Raw genomic sequence first — 22887 nt, 5'->3', positions numbered from 1 at the left:
TCTTAAATGGTCCCCCAAAACTGCAGGAGTGATCCCTGAGTACAGAACCTGATCATCACCAGGTGTGGTCTCAAAACCAAAGAAACCAGAAAGGCAGGTCTTGACTCTCCTATAGTAAAGAAGTTCTGGAAAAGAAGAAGCTGGGTTTTTCTGGCAGGAAGGAGTGCCAGATAATCAGTAGTGATGCAACAGAATTTTTTTTTTGGGGGGGGGGGGCATATCCAGTGATACTCAGCAGTTACTCTGGCTCTGCACTCAGAAATTGCTCTGGGCAGGCTCACGGGGGGCCACAGTGCGATGTTGGGGATTGAACCTGGGTTGGCGTATGCAAGGCAAACACCCTACCTGGTATGCTATGGCTCAGGCCTTCAGAATTTCTTTCCTTTTTGTTTGTTTGGGGTCACATCTGGCAGCGCTCAGGGGTTACTCCTGGCTCTACATTCAGAAATTGCTCCTGGCAGGCTCGGGGAACCATATGGAATGCCGGGATTCGAACCACCATCCTTCTGCATGCAAGGCAAATGCCCTACCTCCATGCTCCATGCTATCTTTCTGGCCCCCAGAATTTTTTTTTTTTTTTTGGTTTTTCGGGCCACACCCGTTTGATGCTCAGGGGTTACTCCTGGCCAAGTGCTCAGAAATTGCCCCTGGCTTGGGGGGACCATATGGGACACCGGAAGATCGAACCACAGTCCTTCCTTGGCTAGTGCTTGCAAGGCAGACACCCTACCTCTAGCGCCACCTCGCCAGCCCCAGAATTTCTTATAAATTCTACCCAGTGCGGCCAGAGCAATAGCACAGCGGTAAGGCGTTTAACTTGCATGCAGCCAACACAGGATGGACCCCAGTTTGAATCCCAGCATCCCATATGGTCCTCTGAGCCTGCCAGGAGCGACTTCTGAATGCAGAGCCAGGCTTAACTCCTGAGCACCACCAGGTGTGAACCCCAAAATTAAATCCCATCCAGTGATGTTACAAAGTTCAAAACACTAGATTAAAGATGTGGGTATAACATATCTAGAAGGCCAGAGCTGGAACTATAGTACAGGACCAGGCACTTGTCTTGCACATGACCAACCTTGGTTTGATCCCCAGCACCTCACATAGTCCTACGAACCCTACTGGGTGTGGCCGCAAAATAAAATAAAACAAAGAGCAAGGGGTAAAATTGACAAAACAAGCCTTGAAGTAAGCGGGAAATTGTGCAGGGGTTGGGACACATGCCTTACATGAACTTGAGTCTGATCCTTGATACCACATGGCTGCCAAGTATCAAGCATTACTGATACAGTTTTTGAGGCCTCTAGGCACTCTGGGTTTGGTCCTGGACACCCTTAAGCACAATGAGGAAGCCCAGGGTCATCTCCAGTACCACAGGTCCAAGCAGACATTCTCAGAGCAATCGCTTTGAACCACCAGCCCAGTGTGTCTAGTGTCATGGACTAGGTTACCTCCTGAGTACCACTTTGGAGGCCAAAAATAAATAACCTAGAAGTGAAAACAATAATATACAATAGTACTGAGGGAAGGATGTAAGCTTTACATGCAGTTGACCCAGGTTTAACCCCAGTACCCTATATGGTCCCCAGAACACCACAAGGAGTGTTCCCTGAGGGCAGAGCCAGAGTTAGCCCTGAGCATAGCCAGGTATAGTCCAAAACAAAAAAGAAACAACTTCCTAAGCATTCAATAACATAACTGCATTTCAATCTAAAGCTAATTAAAAGAATTAAACAAATACAAATATGGTTCTATTTATAGAAAATTCTGGAAAAATGCAAATAATGATAGATCAGTGGCTTCCTGGCATGAGTGAGTAGAAGGAGATGGATTACCAAAGACTAAGGGTTAACTACTATGGTGAAATATACTCAGGATGTTGACATTGATGATGGTTCCAAAGATGACCCGTAACTTCAATTTGATTACAACTCATAAAGTAACATCATATTCATGGCTAGGGTGTATTACAATGAGTGGTGTAAAATAAAATCAGCAAAAGAAAAAGACATGAACATGGTGTAGAGGCATGAACTTCCAGGAGGCCTCTTCCAGAGACAGCAGGAGGCACTCCTGACATTTAGGACTATTCACACAGGTATCCTCTAATAGTATCCATAAAAAGCATAAATCTTGGGGGCCGGAGAGATAGCATGGAGGTAAGGTGTTTGCCTTTCATGCAGGAGGTCATCGGTTCGAATCCCGGCGCCCCATATGGTCCCCTGTGCCTGCCAGGAGCAATTTCTGAGCCTGGAGCCAGGAATAACCCCTGAGCACTGCCGGGTGTGACCCAAAAACCACAAAAAAAAAAAAAAAAAAAAAAAAGGCATAAATCTTAGTAAACATAAATGCTAAAAGCCTTCAGCAAAAAAAATATTTTTTGGTATAGCACCAGGCATCAATTCTAAGGCTTCATACAAGCCAAGTAAGTTCTCTACCACGAAGTTACAGCCCCTACCAACATTTCTAAAAAGTTGTTCTCACTGGACTAGAGCAATAATAGTGGATAGGGTCCTTGCCTTGTATATGGCTAACCTGGTGGCTAATCCCCAATACATCATATGGTCCACAGAGCTCTGCCAAGAGTGCAGAGCCAGAAATAATCCCTGAGTATCATTTGGGTGTGAGCCAAAAAAAATGGGGAAATAAAGTTTTCCTTATTGATGTAAAATGACTTAAAATAATTTTAATGTTTATGCTTTTGGTGTGCAAGGTGAATGCATCACTACAACCATCACAGTATGAATAAAAACTCTACAACGGTCAGCAGGTCCCTTCTAGGTCATGCCATCCCTCCCCACTTCCACCTGCCTCAATACACCCCTGCATTTAAAAACCTTAATTGTGTTGTGAGAGTCAAGGGTTTATTTCTATTGAACATTAGGAGCCGGAGGAATAGTGCAGCATGTAGGGCACTTGTCCTGAATGCAGAGTGTGGAATAATCCCTGAGCATAGCCACGTGTCGTTCTAAAATAAAAACAAACAAAAAGGGCATATTTCATAGGTGGCCGTGATTGATCTCATAAACAAAGTTTAACACAAGAGTTCAGCAAGATGACTAAATAAGATCAATTTATAAATTCAATTATTTGGATGGAGAAATAGCATGGAGGTAAGCCGTTTGCCTTGCATGCAGAAGAATGATGTTTTGAATCCCAGCATCTCATATGATCCCCCAAGCCTTCGGGGGGCGATTTCTGAGCAGAGAGTCAGGAGCAACCCCTGAGCGCTGCCGGGTGTGACCCAAAAACCAAAAAAGAAAAAAAAAGATTATTTTGGTTGGAGCAACAATACAGCACAGAGCCAGAAGAAGGCCCTGTGCACCATTGGGTATGGTCCAAAAACCAAAATATATATATATAGATAAATGTCAACTATTTGGGGGTTTTTATTGGTTTGTTTTTTTTGTTTTGTTTGTTTTTTTAGATTTAGAACTACATCCATATCCTCCCTCCTTTCCTTTCCTCTCCTCTCCCCTTCCCTCCTCTCCTCTCTTTGCTTTTTTCTCTCCTCCTCTCTTCTTTCTTTTTTTTCATTTTTGGGTCACACCGAGCAGTGCTCAGGGGTTACTCCTGGCACTATGCTCAGAAATCACTCCTGGCAGGCTCAGACCATATGGGATGCCAGGATTATGAACCACCGACCATCCGACCATCCATATGTAAGGCAAACGCCTTACCTCCATGCTATCTCACTGGCCCCTTTCCTCTCTTTTCTTCTCCTGCCCTCCCAGCAAGAGCTATTTTTGGCTCTGTACTCAAGAGTGACCCCCCAGAAATGTGAGGTATTAAAACAGATCAGCTGCATACCAGACAAAGACCTTATCCCCTGTCTAGAGCTTTGTCATTAAATTGGCAAGCTGCAGAGGCTTTATGTACAAGCCCTACAACTAAAATCTCCCTGGTCAAGGACTGCAACCAGATGTGTGCTCCCCCATTTACCATTAACTACGGGAAGGGGAACATTATTTTAATTTCTGTAATAATATTACAGAGGAACTAATGAGTGTAGTTTGAGTGGAGACGTGACTAAGTATTTGTAAATCTCAAGATAATAGGAGGAATTGCTTCACTTCCCATCCAGAAGCCAGTGCCAAGCCTGGAGAGATGATATTACAGCACATAAGGTGCTTGTCTTCCATAGCTGTCAATCCAGGTTTTGATCCCAACCACATATGGTCCCCCAAGTAACACCAGAAGTGATCCTTGAATGTAGAGCCAAGAGTAAGCCCTGAGTACAGACAAAACAAACATCAATATTTTTAAATATCTATGATATATAACTCACAGATCATGTAACTCACCTACTCAAAGTCAGCCAACAGAGTTGGGGATATACCTTTAGTAGTCGAATACTTGCTAGCATGTCTGAGGCCCTGATTCAATCCCTAGCACCAAAACAACAGTCAACTTATGTTTATGTGTATATATAAATTATAGATATGTCACTTGGGAGCAGAGTAATAGCATAGGAGTAGGACATTTGCCTTGCCTGTGGCCAACCTGGCACAGACCCAGGTTCAATCCTGGGCATCCCATATGGTCCCCGAGCCTGCCAGGAGTGATTTCTTAGCACAGAGCCAGAAATAAACCCTGAGTGCTACCAGGTGTGGCCCAAAACAAAACAAAACAAATTCTGAATTAAAAAATAAATAGGGGCTGGAGAGATAGCATGGACGTAGGGTGTTTGCCTTACATACAGAAGATTGGTGGTTCAAATCCTGGCATCCCATATGGTCCCCCGAGCCTGTCAGGAGCAATTTCTAAGCATAGAGCCAGGAGTAACCCTGAGCACTGCAGGGTGTAACCCAAAAACCAAAAATAAATAAATAAATAAAGGGGCCAGAGTGGTGGTGCAAGTGGTAAGCCATCTGCCTTGTCCACACTAGCCTAGGATGGACTGTGGTTTGATCTCCCAGCGTCCCATATGGTCCCCCAAGCCAGGAGCAATTTTTGTTTGTTTGTTTGTTTTTTTGTTTTTGGTTTTTGGGTCACAGCTGGTAGCACTCAGGGGTTACTCCTGGCTCCATGCTCAGAAATCGCTCCTGGGAGGCTCAGGGGACCATATGGGATGCCGGGATTTGAACCAATGACCTTCTGAATGAAAAGCAAATGTCTTACCTCCATGCTATCTCTCTGGCCCTCAGGCGCAATTTCTGAGCGCATAGCCAGGAGTAACCCGAGCGTCACCAGGTGTAGCCCAAAACCCAAAAAAAAAATTAGGGGGGGGGGGTGTCTTTGGGTCACACCCAGCAACACTCAGAGGCTACTCCTGGCTCTACACTCAGAAATCTCCACCCTCCAACAGGCTCAGGATATCATATGGGGTACCAGGATTCAAACCACCGTCCTTCTGCATGCAAAGCAAATGCCCTACCTCCATGCTATCTCCCCACCACCCCCAAATTTTTTTTGGTTTGTTTTTTTGGGGGGCTCACACTTGGCAGAGCTCAGGGCTTACTCCTGGCTCTACACTCAGAAATCGCTCCTGGCAGGCTCAGGGGACCATATGGGATGCTGGGATTCGAACCACCATCCTTCTGCTTGCAAGGCAAACGCCTTACCTCCATGCTATCTCTCCAGCCTCACCCAAATTTGTTTTTTGTTTTTTTTTTAGGAGGCCACACCCGATGACGCTCAGGGGTTACTCCTGGCTATGAGCTCAGAAATCGCGCCTGGCTTGGGACAACGGGGATCAAACCTAGGTCTGCCCTAGGCTAGCGCAGGCAAGGCAGGCACCTTACCTCTAGCGCCACCATGCCGGCCCCTCACCCATATTTTTTTAATTAAAAAAAAAAATAACTCAATGTCAATATCTGGCTGAAGAGATAGCAATAGGGTACTTGCCTTGCATGTGGCCAACCCAGGACAGACAGTGGTTCGAATCCCAGCACCCCATATGGTCCCCCAAGCCTGTCAGGAGCAACTTCTGAGCAGAGTCAGGAGTAACCCTTGAGCATTGCTGGGTGAGGTAAAAGGAGAGGGGAGGGGAGAGGAGGGGAAGAAGAGGGAGGGGAGAGGAAGGAAGGAAGGAAGGAAGGAAGGAAGGAAGGAAGGAAGGAAGGAAGGAAGGAAGGAAGGAAGGAAGGAAGGGAGGGAGGGAGGGAGGGAGGGAGGGAGGGAGGGAGGGAGGGAGGAGAGAGAAGAAGAAAGAAAGAAAGAAAGAAAGAAAGAAAGAAGGAAGGAAGGAAGGAAGGAAGGAAGGAAGGAAGGAAGGAAGGAAGGAAGGAAGGAAGGAAGGAAGGAAGGAAGGAAGGAAGGAAGGAAGGAAGGAAGGAAGGAAGGAAGGAAGGAAGGAAGGAAGGAAGGAAGAAAGAAAGAAAGAAAGAAAGAAAGAAAGAAAGAAAGAAAGAAAGAAAGAAAGAAAGAAAGAAAGAAAGAAAGAAAGAAAGAAAGAAAGAAAGAAAGAAAAAGCTCTTCCTGAAAATTTTATTATTTATTTTGGTTTATGAGTCACACCCAGAGGCACTAAAGGGTTACTCCAGGCTCTGCGCTCAGAGGTCGCTCCTAGAAGGCTCAGGAGATCATATGGGATGCAGGAAATCAAAACAGAGTCCATCTGGGTTGGCTGCATGCAAGGCAAATGCCCTAATGCTGTGCTATCGCTCTGGCCCTTTTCCTGAAATTTTTAAAAGTAATCACCAGGGCCCAAGCCATTGAACAGCTAGTGGGTGCTTGCCTTGCATGCTACTGAACTAGGTTTGATCCCCAGCACCCCATGTGGTCCCGGAGCATTTCTAGGAGGAGTCCCTGAGTAAAGGTAGGAATAAGCCCTGAAAATGGCCAGGTGTGGCTTAAAAAGCAAACAAAACAAATAGTAACCATTGGGGCCAACAAGGTAGTTCAATGAGACGGTAGTACATATGCCTTAAGTGCCAGAGATCCCAAATTCTACCCCTGATACTTCAAATACTTCATAGTCCCTGTAAGCATGGCTGAGTGTGGTCCTGGTAGCCTATAGCACCACAGGGCTAAGCAGCATCAGTCTCAAGTTAAAAATGTCAAGTCCTGCAACAGAAGTGGCCCAAGGACTGTCGGGAGGCTAAATAAAACAAATCCATTGGTCACCATGTTTACACCAGGCCACCTCCACAGTTCTGCTTTAATCACAGTAAGGGTTTATCAAAAAAAAATAATTAGCAGCAGCAATAATAATAATACTCTGAAACAAAAGAATATTTTAACTCTACACTTTAATTATCAAGAGCTTTAATAAATAAAAGCCCCAAAGTTTTCAAATGTCCATCTAAAGGAAAAGAATAACTGGTCCCATCAGAGCAAGGGAAATTTTTAATTACAAAAGAGTGGAATGAAAGATAACTTCTCTTTCAGAAAAACAAAGATAAGTCACTGCTTTCTCACATAACCGTGCAGACTCTCACTTTACATAAAGAGCAGGAGAAAAGTAACTGTTCATATTTACCTTATATACAACATCAGGCAATTATTTGCAACTGCACTGTTTAGGAATGGCTTGCTAAAACATTGAAAAAGTGGAAGACTTCATCTTTGTCATAGACAGCCACTTCAGTGGAACACTCAGTGCACATCACCGGGTGATAGAGTTCGTCTGTCTCTTCCTGACCTGCAGCATCTTCATCATTAGACCGCATCTTCTTATTGCTGCGTCTTTTCTTCCTGTTCTCTGGGATTTTGTATCTCAGAACCTCATCTTTGTTGACAGAACAATTCATCACAAACATTGCCCTATATTGAGTTTTATAGGATTCATGCCTAAGGGGAAAAGAAAATGAAGAACATGGATTTATGCTCTAGTTTAGTAGTTACCCATTTAAATAAAAATTTGAGAACACCAAAAATGTACTTACAATAAAATAAAAAATGAAAAACCAAAAAAAATTTCCTTTTTGAGGTACTATCAAACCCCAGGGATTTACAGATGCAAGCCAACTACTACTGAACTATATCTCTGGGCCTTCCCAATGGTGCTGGGGGCCACCAGGACTACCCAGTAGTGCTCTGGAGTTATGCAAGGCCAGCATTCTAACCTGGGACTTTGTGCATGTTAGGAAGCACTCCAGCCCTTTGAGCTATTTCCACAGCCTTTTTATTTAGTTTTATGAGTTGGGCCTGAAACATAAATTTTTGTTTGTTTTGTTTTGTTTTGGGGTCACACCTGGCATCGCTCAGGGGTTACTCCTGGCTCTACGCTCAAAAATTGCTCTTGGGGGCCCGGAGAGATAGCACAGCGGCGTTTGCCTTGCAAGCAGCCGATCCAGGACCAAAGGTGATTGGTTCAAATCCCTGTGTCCCATATGGTCCCCCGTGCCTGCCAGGAGCTATTTCTGAGCAGACAGCCAGGAGTAACCCCTGAGCACCGCCAGGTGTGGCTCAAAAACCAAAAAAAAAAAAAAAAAATTGCTCTTGGCAGGCTCAGGGGACCATATGAAATGCCAAAATTCGAACCACTGTTCTTCTGCATGCAAGACAAACGCCCTACCTCTATGCTATCTCTCTGGCCCCATAACTTTTTTTTTTTTTTTTTGGTTTTTGGGTCACACCTGGCAGTGCTCAGGGGTTATTCCTGGCTCCAGGCTCAGAAATTGCTCCTGGCAGGCACAGGGGACCATATGGGGCGCCGGGATTCGAACCGATGACCTCCTGCATGAAAGGCAAACGCCTTACCTCCATGCTATCTCTCCGGCCCCAACTTTTTTTTTTTAAAGATGGCATTGGGCATTTATTACTCTGCTAAGTTTCTTTATAACCCACAAATGAGGCAGATCATTCTGTATGTGTTCCTCTCCTTCCTTTTTTTAAAGTTTTTGAGCCATACCAGGTAGTACTCAGGATTTACTCCTTGCTCTATGCTCGGGATGTGATCCCAGAGATCAAATCAAGGTAGGCAGTGTGCAAGGCTGGTACCCCATTTGCTATGCTATCACTCCGGCCCTGTCCCTCTCCTAACTTTACTCAGCATGATACTCTTAAACCCGCTCATTATAGCAGCAAATTACGTAATTTCATTTTTTTTTTCCTTTTTTGATCCCCTGTGGGTTTTTGGGCTATACCAAGTGAAGTAGAGAGATTACTCTGGCTCTGCACTAAGGGATCAAACCTAGTGGTGCCCATGGATCAAATGCAGGTCAGCTACATGCAAGGTAAATATCATACCCAATGTACTATTGCTCTAGCCACGATTTCATCTTTTCTTATACCCAAGTAGGGAACATTCTTTGTAAATTTGTATATTCTTTGTAGATTTGGTTTGTTTTAGGGCCACACAGCAGTGCTCAGGGATGATTACCTTTTCTGTGGTTGGGATCAAACTGGGCTTGGCCATATGTAAAATGAGCACCTTACTACTTCTCTGGTCTGAGATATATTCTTTTAGTTATTTCTTCCCTGACACAGAATGATGATCAATGCTAAGTCAGAGTCTCCCAAAGTGCATAAAGAGCCATGGAAGCTCTCATTTTTTCTCAACTTTGAAGCAACTAAAGGAAATCTGAGAAGCCATCCTGAGCAAAGGAGAGAACCCATTCTATGGGCAGAGAGAGATCCAGACACCAAACAGAGTCAGAGTGACAGTATAGCATGTCTTCATGTACCCAACCTGAGTGCGATCTCTGGCACTACATGTGTTCCCCCAATAAAATCAAAATTTACTAAAATCAAATCTTCAGAGCCAAAGAGATAGTACAGGAGATAAGATGCTTGTCTTCCGTGGATTGAACCTTGGTCCAATCCCCAACTCTACATTTGGTGATCTGGCCAGGGATCACTCTGAGCAGAGCCAGGAATAGCCCCAGAGCACTGCTAAATATAGTACTAAACCCCCAATTTTTTATAAGTCAAATTTTTAGAAATTAATAAATAGCCCAAGTGCCTAAGAAATGGTTCATAAGATAAGACCTCAGGGCATGCTTGATTTGATTCCTACCACTATAGGGTTCCCTAAGCAATGCGAGGAATGATTTAAAAAGAGGGGGAAATGCCAGAGCGGTGGTACAAGTGGTAAGGTGTTTGCCTTGCACACACTAACCAAAGACGACTGCAATTTGATCTCCTGGCGTCCCATATGGTCTTCCAAGCCAGGAGCGATTTCTGAGTACATAGTCTGGAGTAACCCCTGAGTATCACCAGGTGTGGCCCAAAAATCAAACACCAAAAAAATATATGTGTTTGTATGTGTGTGCATGTATAAATATTAGCTAGGAATGTAGCTAGCATATGAGTTTTGAACTATATCAGAATTCAGAGCTGGAATGATAAAGCAGGTAGGGCATTTGTCTTGCATACAACTGAAATCAGCATTCCAAATGGTCCCCAGAGCCCACTCTAAGTAATCCTTGAGCACAGAGCCAGGAATAAACCCTGAGCACAGCTGGTTATGGCCCCCTCAAAAAAAAGACTTTATTAGGTGCCAGAGAGATAGTACAACAGGTAAGGCACTTGCTTTGCATGCAAGTGTAATCCCTGAGTTCAGTCCTTGGCATCTTGATGGTCCTCTGAGCACTGCCAGGAGTGATTCCTGAGTGCAGAGCCAGGATTCTGGCCAAGTAATCCCTTTAGCATTTCTGAGTGTGGCCCAAAAACAAACAACTACAAAAGAACTTTATAAGAATTCCTGGGGCTGGGCCTGGAGAGACAGCACAGCGGCGTTTGCCTTGCAAGCAGCTGATCCAGGACCAAAGGTGGTTGGTTCGAATCCCGGTGTCCCATATGGTCCCCCGTGCCTGCCAGGAGCTATTTCTGAGCAGACAGCCAGGAGTGACCCTTGAGCACCGCCAGGTGTTGCCCAAAAACCAAAAAAAAAAAAAATAAAGAATTCCTGGGCCTGGCGAGGTGGCACTAGAGGTAAGGTGTCTGCCTTGCAAGCGCTAGCCAAGGAAGAACCGCGGTTCGATCCCCCGGCGTCCCATATGGTTCCCCCAAGTCAGGGGCAATTTCTGAGTGCTTAGCCAGGAGTGACCTCTGAGCATCAAACAGGTATGGCCCGAAAAATCAAAAAAAAAAAAAAAAAAAAAAGAATTCCTAAGAAGTTTAAATCTATTTCTATTTTTTTTAAAAAGGACACCAGTGAGTCTAGAAAATACAGGAAATAAAGCTCTTGTCTTGCATGCAGCTATCACATTAGTGACCACAACCCTGGTCTGAATCCATGGTACCACATGTGGTGCTCTCAGCACTGAAGGGTCACTAATGAGCAAAGAGGTAGCATCTGAATATGGCTGAGTGTGGCCCAATACCATCCCCCCTCAAAACAAAAGGGTTCACCAAATTGTTTTGCGTATATAAACTGTTTTCCACTACCTTTGACAATCAAGACACAATGTAGTCATGCAGGCAGGGCAATTCAAGACAGCGTCGCTATTTGGAACAGGCCTCTGTTGTTGATGTGACCTCCGTATTCCCAAACCATGGTAGCTAGAGTCAAAAATAGGAAAAGAGAGAAAGGTTACATTAAAGTCAGCTATTTGTAATGCCATTCTCCAATGAAAGAAACCAGCAATGCTTACAGAAAAGACTAATTCCATGACATTGTATCCCAGGGCATACAAGGTAGATCAGGACCATCTGTGAGTAAGGAAGTGCCGCCAGTGTAGCCCAAAAATCAAAACCAAAAAAAGAGCAATTGCACTGCCAGAGCAATAGCACAGTGGTAGGGCATTTGGCATGCATGCAGCCAACCCTGGACAGACCCGGTTCAATTCCCAGCATCCATATGCCAGGGTCGATTTCTGAGTGTAGAGCCAGGAGTAACAACCCCTGAGCGGCGTCAAATGCAAACCCCCCCCCAAAAAAAAAGAAAAGAAATGGGGGGGGGGGAGTCCAGTGGAACTAAAATGAAAGTAAAGAATCCTAACAAACACACAGTACTTTAATCAGAAGTTCAAAATCAGGATTAACAGTCATAAACTATGTTAACAGTCAAAACCTTTGATACATGATGAATGCGATACTTTATCTCTTATCTTCCCAATAACCTATAATTCGTATTTGATGCCAGATATAAGTGCTTGCCTTAACCTAGTTTCAAATCTCAGGTACCTGAGCAATATTAGGATTAATTCCTGGCACTGGCACCTGGCACTACCAGGGGTGGCCCCAAAACTAACAAATAAATAGTTATGAGGAAGGAGAGATAATACCAGAAAAAGGAACATGCCCCGCATGTTGCTTACCCAGATTTAATGCCTAGCACTACAGATGTCCTTGGAGTACTGTCAGAAGTCAGAGCACTGACAAGGTTTTGTCAGCACTCCAGGGGACAGAGCCAAGAATACTCAAAAAGACAGGCCAAAGAGATAGCACAGTGGTAGGGCATTTGCCTTGCACCTGGCCGACCTGGGACAAACCCGGGTTCGATTCCCAGGATCCCAGCGTGGCCTAAAAACCAAAAAAATAAAATAAAATAAAGAAGAATATTCAAAAAGAACTGTTCAGGACCAGAATCTTTTTTTGTTTGTTTGTTTTTTGTTTTTGGGTCACACCCAGCAGCACTCAGGGTTACTCCTGGCTCTGTGCTCAGAAATCGCTCCTGGCAAGCTCCTGGCAGGCTCCTGGTAGGCAAACGCCTTACCTCCAAGCTATCTCTCCGGCCCCAGGACCTGTGGGGTTAAGTATGCAGCCAATCCCATTTTTCTGGGGGTGGACAGGTAAACTACACCTAGTGGCACTCAGGCCTTATTCCTCACGCTGTATTCAAAGATCACTCCTGGTGGTATTCGGGTGTGGTACTGGAGACTTGAACCTGGGTCAGCATGTGCAAAGCAAGTGTTTTAATCCATTGCTAAGTCTCCCAACCCAATCCCATTTTATCCCCAGCATCACATACGGTCTACCAAGAAACCGCTTCTGTGTACAGAATTAGAAATATCCCCCTGGGGCTGGGCGGTGGCGCTAGAGGTAAGGTGCCTACCTTGCCTGCGCTAGCCTTGGACGGACCGCGGTTCGATCCCCCGGCATCCCATATGGTCCCCCAAGCCAGGAGCAACTTCTGAGCGCATAGCCAGGAGTAACCCCTGAGTGTCACTGGGTGTGGCCCAAAAACAAAAAACAAAAAAACAAAAAAAAAAGAAATATCCCCTGAGCACTGGCAATATAGTCCAAATCTACCCATCCCTCCCAAAAAGAGACTGATGATAATAGCCTAAAATGAACATAATTTTGTTTTGGGGAGAGGTCAACAGAGGGCCCAGACTTATTGGTGCCAAAGAGAGAACCCAGAGCTCCTACATACAAAGCAACACCCTATCCCTTTCAACTATCTCCCCAGCTCAACAGATTTTTGTTGTTTTGTTTGGGGGCCACACCTGGTGACGCTCAGGGGTTACTCCTGGCTATGCGCTCAGAAATCACTCCTGGCTTGGGGGACCATATGGAACATGAAGGATCAAACTGTGGTCTGTACTAGGCTAGTGTAGGCAAGGCAGACACGTCTTACCGCTTGCTTCACCGATCTGGCCCCAGCAGCAACAAATTTTTAAAAGCAACTTATTTACTGAAGTATGCTAGTTATTTTCAAATTAAACTATTCAGCAATTGAGGCAGGAGTGCACCAATGCCAGCATTGCTCAGGGGCTAGTCCTAGCTCTGCACTCAGGAATCACTCCCACCAGTGGTTGGAGAAACATATGGGATTCCGGGGATCAAACCAAAGGTGGCTGTATACAAGGCAAGTGCCTTGCTTACTGTACTATCTCTCTGATCCCTATTCAGCGATTTTGTTTTTGTTTTGTTTTTTTTTTGTCTTAGGGCCACACCTAGTGAAGCTCAGGGGTTACTCCGGCCATGCACTCAGAAATTGCTCCTGGCTTGGGGGACCATATGGGATGCCGGGGATCGAACTGCGGTCTGTCCTGGGTCAGCTGCGTCCAAGGCAAATGCCCTACTGCTTGCGTCACCGCTCTGGCCCCTATTCAGCGATTTTTTTTTTTTTTTTTTTTTGGTTTTTGGGCCACACCCTGTGACGCTCAGGGGTTACTCCTGGCTATGCGCTCAGAAGTTGCTCCTGGCTTCTTGGGGGACCATATGGGACGCCGGGGGATCGAACCGCGGTCCGTCCTAGGCTAGCGCAGGCAAAGCAGGCACCTTACCTCCAGCGCCACCGCCTGGCCCCAGCGATTTTTTTGTTTGTTTGTTTGTTTTTGGGCCACACCTGGTGGTGCTCAGGGGTTACTCCTGGCTGTCTGCTCAGAAATAGCTCCTGGCAGGCATGGGGGACATATGGGACACCGGGATTCGAACCAACCACCTTTGGTCCTGGATCGGCTGCTTGCAAGGCAAACGCCACTGTGCTATCTCTCCGGGCCCCTATTCAGCGATTTTTAAGGGTCTGAGACAGTTCATGGGCAGGGTGCTTGCCTTGCATACAGCCAACCTGAATTCAATCCCAGCATCCCAAAGTCTTGCCAGAACTGATCCCTGAGCACAGAGACAGAAGTAAGCCCTGAGCACAGCTGAGTGTAACCTAAAAACAAAACAAAAAATTTAAAAAAAAACAACACTATTCAGCATTTTTTTCCAACTTTTTTTAGTATATGTGCTGCTGAAGCAAGCACGTAGTGGAAAAAAATTACCTTATTGAGGCCAGAGCTTTGCATACTGGAGTCTCAAATATAGTCCTAGCACTGGACGGCTCCCCCAGCAACCTTAAGAGCATCCCCTGACTGCCAGGAGCAGTCTCTGAGCTCTACCGAAATGGCCAAACAACAACAACAAAATAACCTTGTATCCCTTTTTTTGTTTGTTTTTTTATTTTTTTGGGCCACACCTGTTTGATGCTCAGGGGTTACTCCCGGCTAAGGGCTCAGAAATTGCCCCTGGCTTGGGAACCATATGGGACACCGGGGTATCAAACCGCAATCCTTCCTTGGCTAGCCTTGACACTTTACCTCTAGCGCCACCTCACTGGCCCCTTTATCCCTTATTTTTAATTAAATGTCATCCCATTTTGTTGCTGTTGTCATTGCCATTGAGATCATCTTGAGATTACTCTGCATTCATTTTCTTTTTTTCTGTTTTTGTTTTTGGACCAAATCCGTGGTGCTCAGGAGTTACACCTGTCTCTGCCTTCAGAAATAGGTCCTGGCAAGCTTGAGGGACCACATGGGATACCCAGGTCTGTCCCATGTCCTCCATGTGCAAGGAAAAAGTCCTACCGCTATGCTATTGCTCTGGCCCCTTTAATTTTTCAAAACATTCTAGATACTAAATTTAAACTCTTACCCTCTCCTCTGTGCATCAACCCAAGCCTGGTCTCTGTTATCTTTGTCAGGGTCATATAATAATTCATCATTTGTTGGAATCCTGTGTCGCTTCTTCTCTTTTTTCTTGGTTACCTGTGCTGATATTGAAAATGTTAAACATATGGTTAGGTATTGTGTCTAAAGTTCACATCTCTTTATTAGAGAAAAAAGTTTCCAATTTCCTATGCTGGTGTTTTCTTGGGTTATTTTTTTTTTTTTTTGGAGGGGCTCACCCAGTGATGCTCAGGGGTTACCAGAAATCACTCCTGGTTTGGGGGACCATATGGGATGTCGGGGAATCAAACCAGAGTCTGTCCTAGTTCAGCCGCGTGCAAGGCAAACACCCTACCGCTTTGCCACCACTCCGGCCCTCCTCAGAGATTTTTTTAATTATGCCTCAAATAAAGTTATTGACCAATTCAAAAGGCACTAAAATGAAAACAGAAGCAAACTTTTGTTTCTCTGCCAAAAACTAGTATCTCAAGAACTAGGCAGGAATAAGGAGAATTGAGTCTCAAAAAGGCTACTGAAGGGCCCAGAGGTATGGAGGTAAGGCATTTATTTGCCTTTCATGCAGAAGGATGGTGGTTCGAATCCTGGCATCCCATATGGTCCCCTGTGCCTGCCAGGGACGATTTCTGAGAGCCAGGAGTAACCCCTGAGCACTGCCAGGTGTGACCCAAAAACAAAAAAAAACAAAAAAAAAGGTTACTGAAGGTAGGAGTGATAGTTCAATAGGCTAAGTGCATACCTTCCATGCTAGAGATATAAAAATGCTCTAGTTTCATGGCTCCACGACTCATAATCATGGAAGACACCAAGTCAAAGAACAGTCCCAGTTCTAGAGCACCTAAAGCACATGGCGCATATGGAGCCATGCAACACCTCCAAATTCCACAATACTAACACCCCAGTTAGGAGCACAGCACATTAGATGGGAAAGTACCACTGAAGCCCACTAAGCTCAATAAATGAAATAAACAAAAACTCAACTATCAAAAAGAACTCAGTAAATCTTTAATGACCTTATTAACACCACTGTGAGGTATGATTGTCACAAATTTCTTTTTTTTTTTTTTTTTTTTTGGTTTTTGGGCCACACCCGGCGGTGCTCAGGGGTTACTCCTGGCTGTCTGCTCAGAAATAGCTCCTGGCAGGCACGGGGGACCATGTGGGACACCAGGATTCGAACCAACCACCTTTGGTCCTGGATCGGCTGCTTGCCAGGCAAACGCTGCTGTGCTATCTCTCCGGGCCCATTTTTTTTTTTTTTGATGGTGGTGGTGGTGGTGGGTGGTGGTGGGTAGTGGTGGGGTGGTGGTGGTGGTGGTGGACAAATTTTCTTTTATTGAGCTTTTTTGGTTTTTGTTTTTTGGGCCACACCTGGTGGCGCTCAGAGTTACTTAACCCTACCTCTGTGCTCAGAAATCACTCCTGGCAGGCATGGGGGACCATATGGGATGCCGGGATTTGAACCAACCCTGGTCCTGAGGTTGGCCACTTGCAAGGTGAACACCCTACCGCTGTGCTATCTCTCCGGCCACAGTTTATTGATTGATAGATTGATTGTTTTTTTTGGTCACACCCAGCGATGCTCAGGGATTACTCCTGACTATGTACTCAGAAATTGCTCCTGGCAGACTCGGGGGACCATATGGGTGCAGAGATTCGAACCACCGACCTTCTGCATGCAAGGTAAATGCCTTACCTCCATGATATCTCTCTGGCCCCCAAATTTATTTTTTGATAATTCCATTGACCATTTTATTGTTACAAAGCAATCTAAAATAAATTTTGTGTCTGCTAAAGGGGCAGTTTGAGAGGGGTGAGAAACTGAGTACATGGTAGAGGAAAGGTCACATTGGTAGTGAGATTGGCATTCGAACATTAAATACAAACAACTTTGTAAACCATGCTCTCCAAATAAAATTAGAGGGGAATAAAGGAATAAAAACTCAGGGAAATCCTAATATGAAATCACTGCTTAGTAAACTTATCCATAAACTACGCTGCTAAATACAGTAAAAATGTTACCTGTTTTGTCTTCATCCTCAGAATCAGAATCAAAATATATATCATCATAGTATTTTGATGCAGCTGTTCCAACTTGGCCATTTCCTAAGGAAGATCCTATTCAAACCATAATGGAAATTTAAAATTAAACCAACTTAATTCACAAGAATCTAGATCACATTCTTCCTCTCCCTAGCTGTGCCTACCTGTGCACCATGACAATCAGTATACTTAATTTTGCATCCCTAAATCTTCCTTTTAACTAGCATTGTTTTTGTCTATTATTACCTAGTACACAGAACATCAATATAAAAATTTATGCTAAGGGGCTGGAGAGATAGCATGGAGGTAAGGCGTTTGCCTTTCATGCAAGAGGTCATCGGTTCGAATCCCAGCGTCCCATATGGTCCCCCGTGCCTGCCAGGAGCAATTTCTGAGCATGGAGCCAGGAGTAACCCTGAGCACTGCCGGGTGTGACCCAAAAACCACAAAAAAAAAAAAAAAAAAAAAAAAATTTATGCTAAGCAGGCCTATTTTCATAAACCAGTTTTGCTGCCAGGAACCAAGAATCGGGCCTAGAGCAATAGTATAGTGGGTAGTGGAGTGTGCTTGCCTTACACATAGCAAACCCAAGTTCAATCCCAGCATCTCATATGGTTCCCCCAAGCACAACCAGGAATGATTCCTGAGCATAGAGTCAGGAGTAAGACCTGAGCAAAGCTGATTATGACCCCCACAAAGAAACAAACAAAAAAGTACAAGAATCAAAATGCGGGCCCGGAGAGATAGCACAGTGGCGTTTGCCTTGCAAGCAGCCGATCCAGGACCAAAGGTGGTTGGTTTGAATCCCGGTGTCCCATATGGTCCCCCGTGCCTGCCAGGAGCTATTTCTGAGCAGACAGCCAGGAGTAACCCCTGAGTGCAGGTAGGTTTGGCCCCAAAACACAAAGGAAAATATAAACCATAAAATGAGACAGGAATTTTGGTGATACAATTTAATTTGGCATGTCAACATTATATAGTACTAAAAATAGTTCTATGAACACATTCCTTTTTTAAAAATTCTGGAATAAAAGTTACAAAAGAAAATTATACAAATAAACAGTACTTAAAGATGTCCAATACAAGGCTCATCACTGGACATTACAAAGCTCAGGTGGCCAAACACATCCATTAACTCAAGACCTAACTCAAAGTGGCAAACAGCCAAAACTCAAAACAGCATAAGAAAGTTTCCTTCTTTAGAACTTACAAAGAAAACAAAGTTTACCTTTTACCAGAGAAGATAACTTGTCCTCCATTGTTTTTATGGTAGAATTTAACTCAGCTTCCATTTCTTTTTCAAATTCATCTTCACTAGATGACTCACTTTCTCCCGTAAGACATTCTCTGATGAGTTTTCTTTTTTGGTCGGGAGTTCCATGTAAAAGCACATCCACTTCATCCTCAGAACTAGAATACATATAATCATTAGGAATATCAAAGAACAAGGGAGTTCAGGTAGTACAGTGGGCAAGACATTTTCCTTGAATGAAAACAACTCAGGTTTGATCTCTGGTAACTCACATGATCTCCCTGAATACAGAGCCAGAAGTAAGCCCAGAGCAATCCAAGGGTGGTCCAAATTAAAATTCATTTTTTAAATAAAGAATTAAAGGACCGGGCCCGGAGAGATAGCACAGCGGCGTTTGCCTTGCAAGCAGCCGATCCAGGACCAAAGGTGGTTGGTTCGAATCCTGGTGTCCCATATGGTCCCCTGTGCCTGCCAGGAGCTATTTCTGAGCAGACAGCCAGGAGTAACCCCTGAGCACCGCCGGGTGTAGCCCAAAAAACAAAAAAAAAAAAAAAAAAAAAAAAAAAAAGAATTAAAGGACCAAGTAAGGAAAAGAAATGCTCCAAAGACTAGAGTAGACACTTTGCATACAAGTGTACAGGCTTGATCCCCAGCACCAAGTGGTTACCTAAGCACAACTAGGAGGAATCCCTTAGCACTGCTAAGTGTGGCCTCACCTAAGTTAGAAACATGAGGTCAATGAGATCAGTTTCTGTTTGGAGAAATGTTTGCTCTCCAGCACACTACAACAAATGTGTGAGCAACACAACTCAAAGTGTCTAATCCCTGGCAAGCACCACAACTAATATGTAAACAGCAGAACTAAATTGTGCAGTCTACCCCTGTATTACAGTACCAAAACCTACTGACCTACTGTGCAACCCCCAGCAAGCATCATAACCAAGGTTTGTAAGCACTGAAACCTCTGAACCCTGCAGAACAAAAAGGAAGGGGTAAAAAAATAGGGGCTGGAGAAATGGCTCAAAGAACTGGAGCTTTTGATGCACCAGCCCCCAAGTACAAAACTTGGCATAGCATGCCACCTATAGTGCCACAAATGGAGCCCCTGTGGCTCCCAAACAATACTGGGTTGGTTCTTGTGGCCACCAGCACACCCTTCGTTCAAACAGCACCAAATTACTGGGTCTAAGCACGAAACCATCAGGCCCAAATAGTACCCAATTGCTCGGCCCAAGCACTAAACTATCAGGCCCATATAGCCAGATGGTTATCACAAGAGTAGGCCTTGACTAGTTGTCTTCAACTGCCAGGCTACAGACCCATCCAGGTTAGTAGATTTAAAAAAGTTGAAAGCCGAGGCCAGAGAAATAGCGTAGTAGTAGGGTATCTGCTTGCACACAGCAGACCCAGGAGAGACCTGGTTTTGATTCCCAGCATCCCATAAGGTACCCCGAACCAGCCAGGAGCAATTTCTGAGCACAGAGCCAGGAGTAACCCCTGAGTGCAATCAGGTGTGTCCCAAACCCTCCCACAAAAAAAGGGGATACTGGAGAGATAGCACAGCAGTAGAGTGTTTGCCTTGCATGCAGCTAACCGAGAAGATGGTGGTTCAATTCCCAGCATTCCATATGGTCCCCTGAGCCTGCCAGCTGAGCACAGAATCAGGAGTAACCCCCGAGCACCACCGGGTGTGATTCCCCACCCACAAAAAAAGAAAACAAATGAATAACTTAAAATTCTCATATTTTGGGCCCGGAGAGATAGCACAGCAGCATTTGCCTTGCAAGCAGCAAATCCAGGAACAAAGGTGGTTGGTTCAAATCCCGGTGTCCCATATGGTCCCCCGTGCCTGCCAGGAGCTATTTCTGAGCAGACAGCCAGGAGTAACCCCTGAGCACCGCCGGGTGTGGCTCAAAAACCAAAAAAAAAAAAATTATGCACACTTAATTTCTTTTTCTTTTTTGCTACATTCAGCAGTGCTCAGGGCTTATTCTTGGCTCTTCACTCAGGAATCACTCCTAGAGACTCGGGTGTAAGGTGCTGGAGATGTCGGGTACTGGTAGATGTAGGGTGCTGGAGATCAAACCTGGGTTAGCTGAAAGGCAAAGCACGTGCTCCAGCCCTTTGAGCCATCTTCTATGCCCAATATTTTCACAGTTCCTAAGTCAGCGCATTTTTTTGCTTGGTAACTAGGATCAAGCCTAAGGTTTCACACAAGCAAGGCAAATACACTATGTTGAGCTATATCCCAAACTCTAATTTTCTTTTTGGGGGGATAAAGAGCAGTACCTGATTCTGAGCTCAGGAGGCACGTCTAGCAGGGCTTGGGATACCATATGAGGTGCCAGTTTCAGAACCATTGGCAAAGCCTCAGCACATGCAAGCAATTTGGGGCCAAGAGATCGTCCAGCTGATAAGGTGCTAGCAAAGAACCAGAAGCTATGCATAAGGATTTGATCACCATCCACAGCTGGCAGTGTGCAGGGGCCCATGCAATGAGAGAAACATCATGCACCAATCTTGTGCACCATGCTCTAATAGCACAAGGGAAATAGAGACAAAGTGGGCTAAGTCAGGTTCTGGAAAACTGCTATTTTGTAGTAAAACTGAAGCACTTATGATGGCTTCTGTACCCTTTACAGACAGGATCCAGTCGCCAAACAGCCTTCTGGCAACCTATCTTGGAACCAATCTGTTTCCTCCAGCATAAAAGCAGGTCCCAAAGTGGAGTTCCCACCCCTGCAAACCCTCTCAGGCCAACATCAAAAGGCTGCCAGCTGGCACAGCCTTTTTCCTAGTAGAGATGTGTGTTTGACACAACAATGTCAAGTCTAGAAATAGCACCTACTGACAGCTTTTAAAAATGGTTATGTCGGGGCCCGGAGAGATAGCACAGCGGTGTTTGCCTTGCAAGCAGCCGATCCAGGACCAAGGGTGGTTGGTTCGAATCCCAGTGTCCCATATGGTCCCCCGTGCCTGCCAGGAGCTATTTCTGAGCAGACAGCCAGGAGTAACCCCTGAGCATCGCCGGGTGTGGCCCAAAAACGAAAAAAAAAAAAAAAAAAAAAAAGGTTATGTCTGGGGCCGGGGAAGTGGCGCTAGAGATAAGGTGTCTGCCTTGCAAGCGCTAGCCAAGGAAAGATCGCGACCGCGGTTCGATCTCCCGGCGTCCCATATGGTCCCCCCCAAGCCAGAGGCAATTTCTGAGCGCTTAGCCAGTCAAACGGTGTGGCCCGAAAAAAAAAAAAAAGGTTACGTCTGCCTACAATCTCTGTGCAATTTTCCTCCTAGGTAGTGTATAACGTCCCTCAGAGTTGCAGCAGCGCAATCTCGGTTTACTGAGCAACAAACACCTATAGATCCCCTTCGACCGACCGGGCACAAGCAGAAATGAGACCCCTGGGGTGCAGAGAGCTCCCAGAACCGGGACCCAAAGCACACAGTGCTGGTATGCCTCGCTATGTCCAGGACAGCGGCACCCTCAAGAGCAACGCTTCAGAATAAAATCCCCGAAATCGCCCAAGATAATTCTAGTTTCTCCTAGCTGAGATGAGGAACCTGAGTTTAGGGACTTGCCTCGGCTCGCACTGCTACGGAGCTTGCAAATCATAGGGCTTATTTTGGTTTGGCTTTGTTGTTGGGGAGCATCTTTTTTCCTTCGTTGTTGCTATTGTTGTTTGCTATGCAAGTGCTGCACCTAGTTCTGCACTCTGGGGTCACTCCTGGCGGGGCTCGAAGGACTGAGCTTATACAGTGGCAGGAATGGAAGGCGGGCCGGTCGGTCCCTTGCAAGGCCAAGGCCCTGCCCGCTGCCCGCTCTCCGGCACAAGCTTTACGCGAGACTCCGCTTCCCAGGCCGGCCCGACCTGTCTCGGCAAGACCCCCAAATGCCAGGCCAGGCAGGCGCGGCGAGGGGAGTGGAGAGGCGGCGGCGCAGGAGGCCCGGGCGGGGAGCGGGGCCCACCTGCTCAAAGCCGGCTCCTCGTCGCTGGCCTCTTCGACGAGGTAGGGGTCGTCGTCGTCTCGGAGCCGGTTCATGGCGGCTACTGGTCCGGAGGCGTCCCGGCTGCTCCGCGTCTGTTTACTCGGCCGATCCGGGCTCTTCCGGCGTCGCCGACGCCACTTCCGCCCGCACTTCCGCCGCCCGCCTGCTGCCGCGTCTGCGCAGTCCGAGCCTCCGGTGACCCGAGGAAGAGGTGGGCCTGGCTTCAGCTCGTCCCCTACTTTTGCTCCTCCCTTATCCCATTCCACTCTGTAGTGGAGACAGAAAAACCTTACCTCTTGACTAAGAGACTCTTTCCGATTTTGCACAGACTTACCCCAGTTCCTGGCTCTTCTTCCCAATTCAATTCCTGATGATGATGA

The 22887-nt window shown here is 45.7% G+C and overlaps 1 protein-coding gene across 2 annotated transcripts; it reads right to left on the bottom strand.

Moving 5' to 3' along the window:
* Positions 1-7174: 7174 nt before the first annotated feature.
* Positions 7175-22595, bottom strand: EAPP (E2F associated phosphoprotein). 2 transcript variants are annotated; one of them, XM_049766778.1, is made up of 6 exons: positions 22487-22595; positions 18499-18680; positions 17250-17345; positions 15196-15313; positions 11278-11391; positions 7175-7734 (listed from the first exon to the last, which is right to left on the bottom strand). In XM_049766778.1, the coding sequence occupies exons 1-6, from the start codon at positions 22558-22560 to the stop codon at positions 7464-7466; spliced, it is 855 nt and encodes a 284-aa protein (XP_049622735.1). In that variant the 5' UTR covers positions 22561-22595; the 3' UTR covers positions 7175-7463. The 2 variants fall into 2 exon arrangements, with proteins under 2 accessions (XP_049622735.1, XP_049622743.1); XM_049766786.1 differs by lacking the exons at positions 7175-7734; positions 15196-15313 and having other exon boundaries at positions 11321-11391.
* Positions 22596-22887: the final 292 nt, after the last annotated feature.

This window comes from Suncus etruscus, chromosome 2, assembly GCF_024139225.1.
Source record: "Suncus etruscus isolate mSunEtr1 chromosome 2, mSunEtr1.pri.cur, whole genome shotgun sequence".
In the NCBI taxonomy this organism is placed as follows: Eukaryota; Metazoa; Chordata; class Mammalia; order Eulipotyphla; family Soricidae; genus Suncus; species Suncus etruscus.
Note: the sequence above shows the minus strand (reverse complement) of the source record. Positions and strands in the feature narration are given on the sequence as shown.

Coding starts and splice junctions, on each gene's coding strand:
- EAPP (XM_049766778.1), bottom strand. CDS start 22,560: ATGAACCGGCTCCGAGACGACGACGACCCCTACCTCGTCGAAGAGGCC. Junction 18,681..22,486: donor GAGGAGCCGGCTTTGAGCAG/GTGGGCCCCGCT, acceptor TATGTATTCTAG/TTCTGAGGATGAAGTGGATG. Junction 11,392..15,195: donor GTTGATGCACAGAGGAGAGG/GTAAGAGTTTAA, acceptor TTTTGACTCTAG/CTACCATGGTTTGGGAATAC.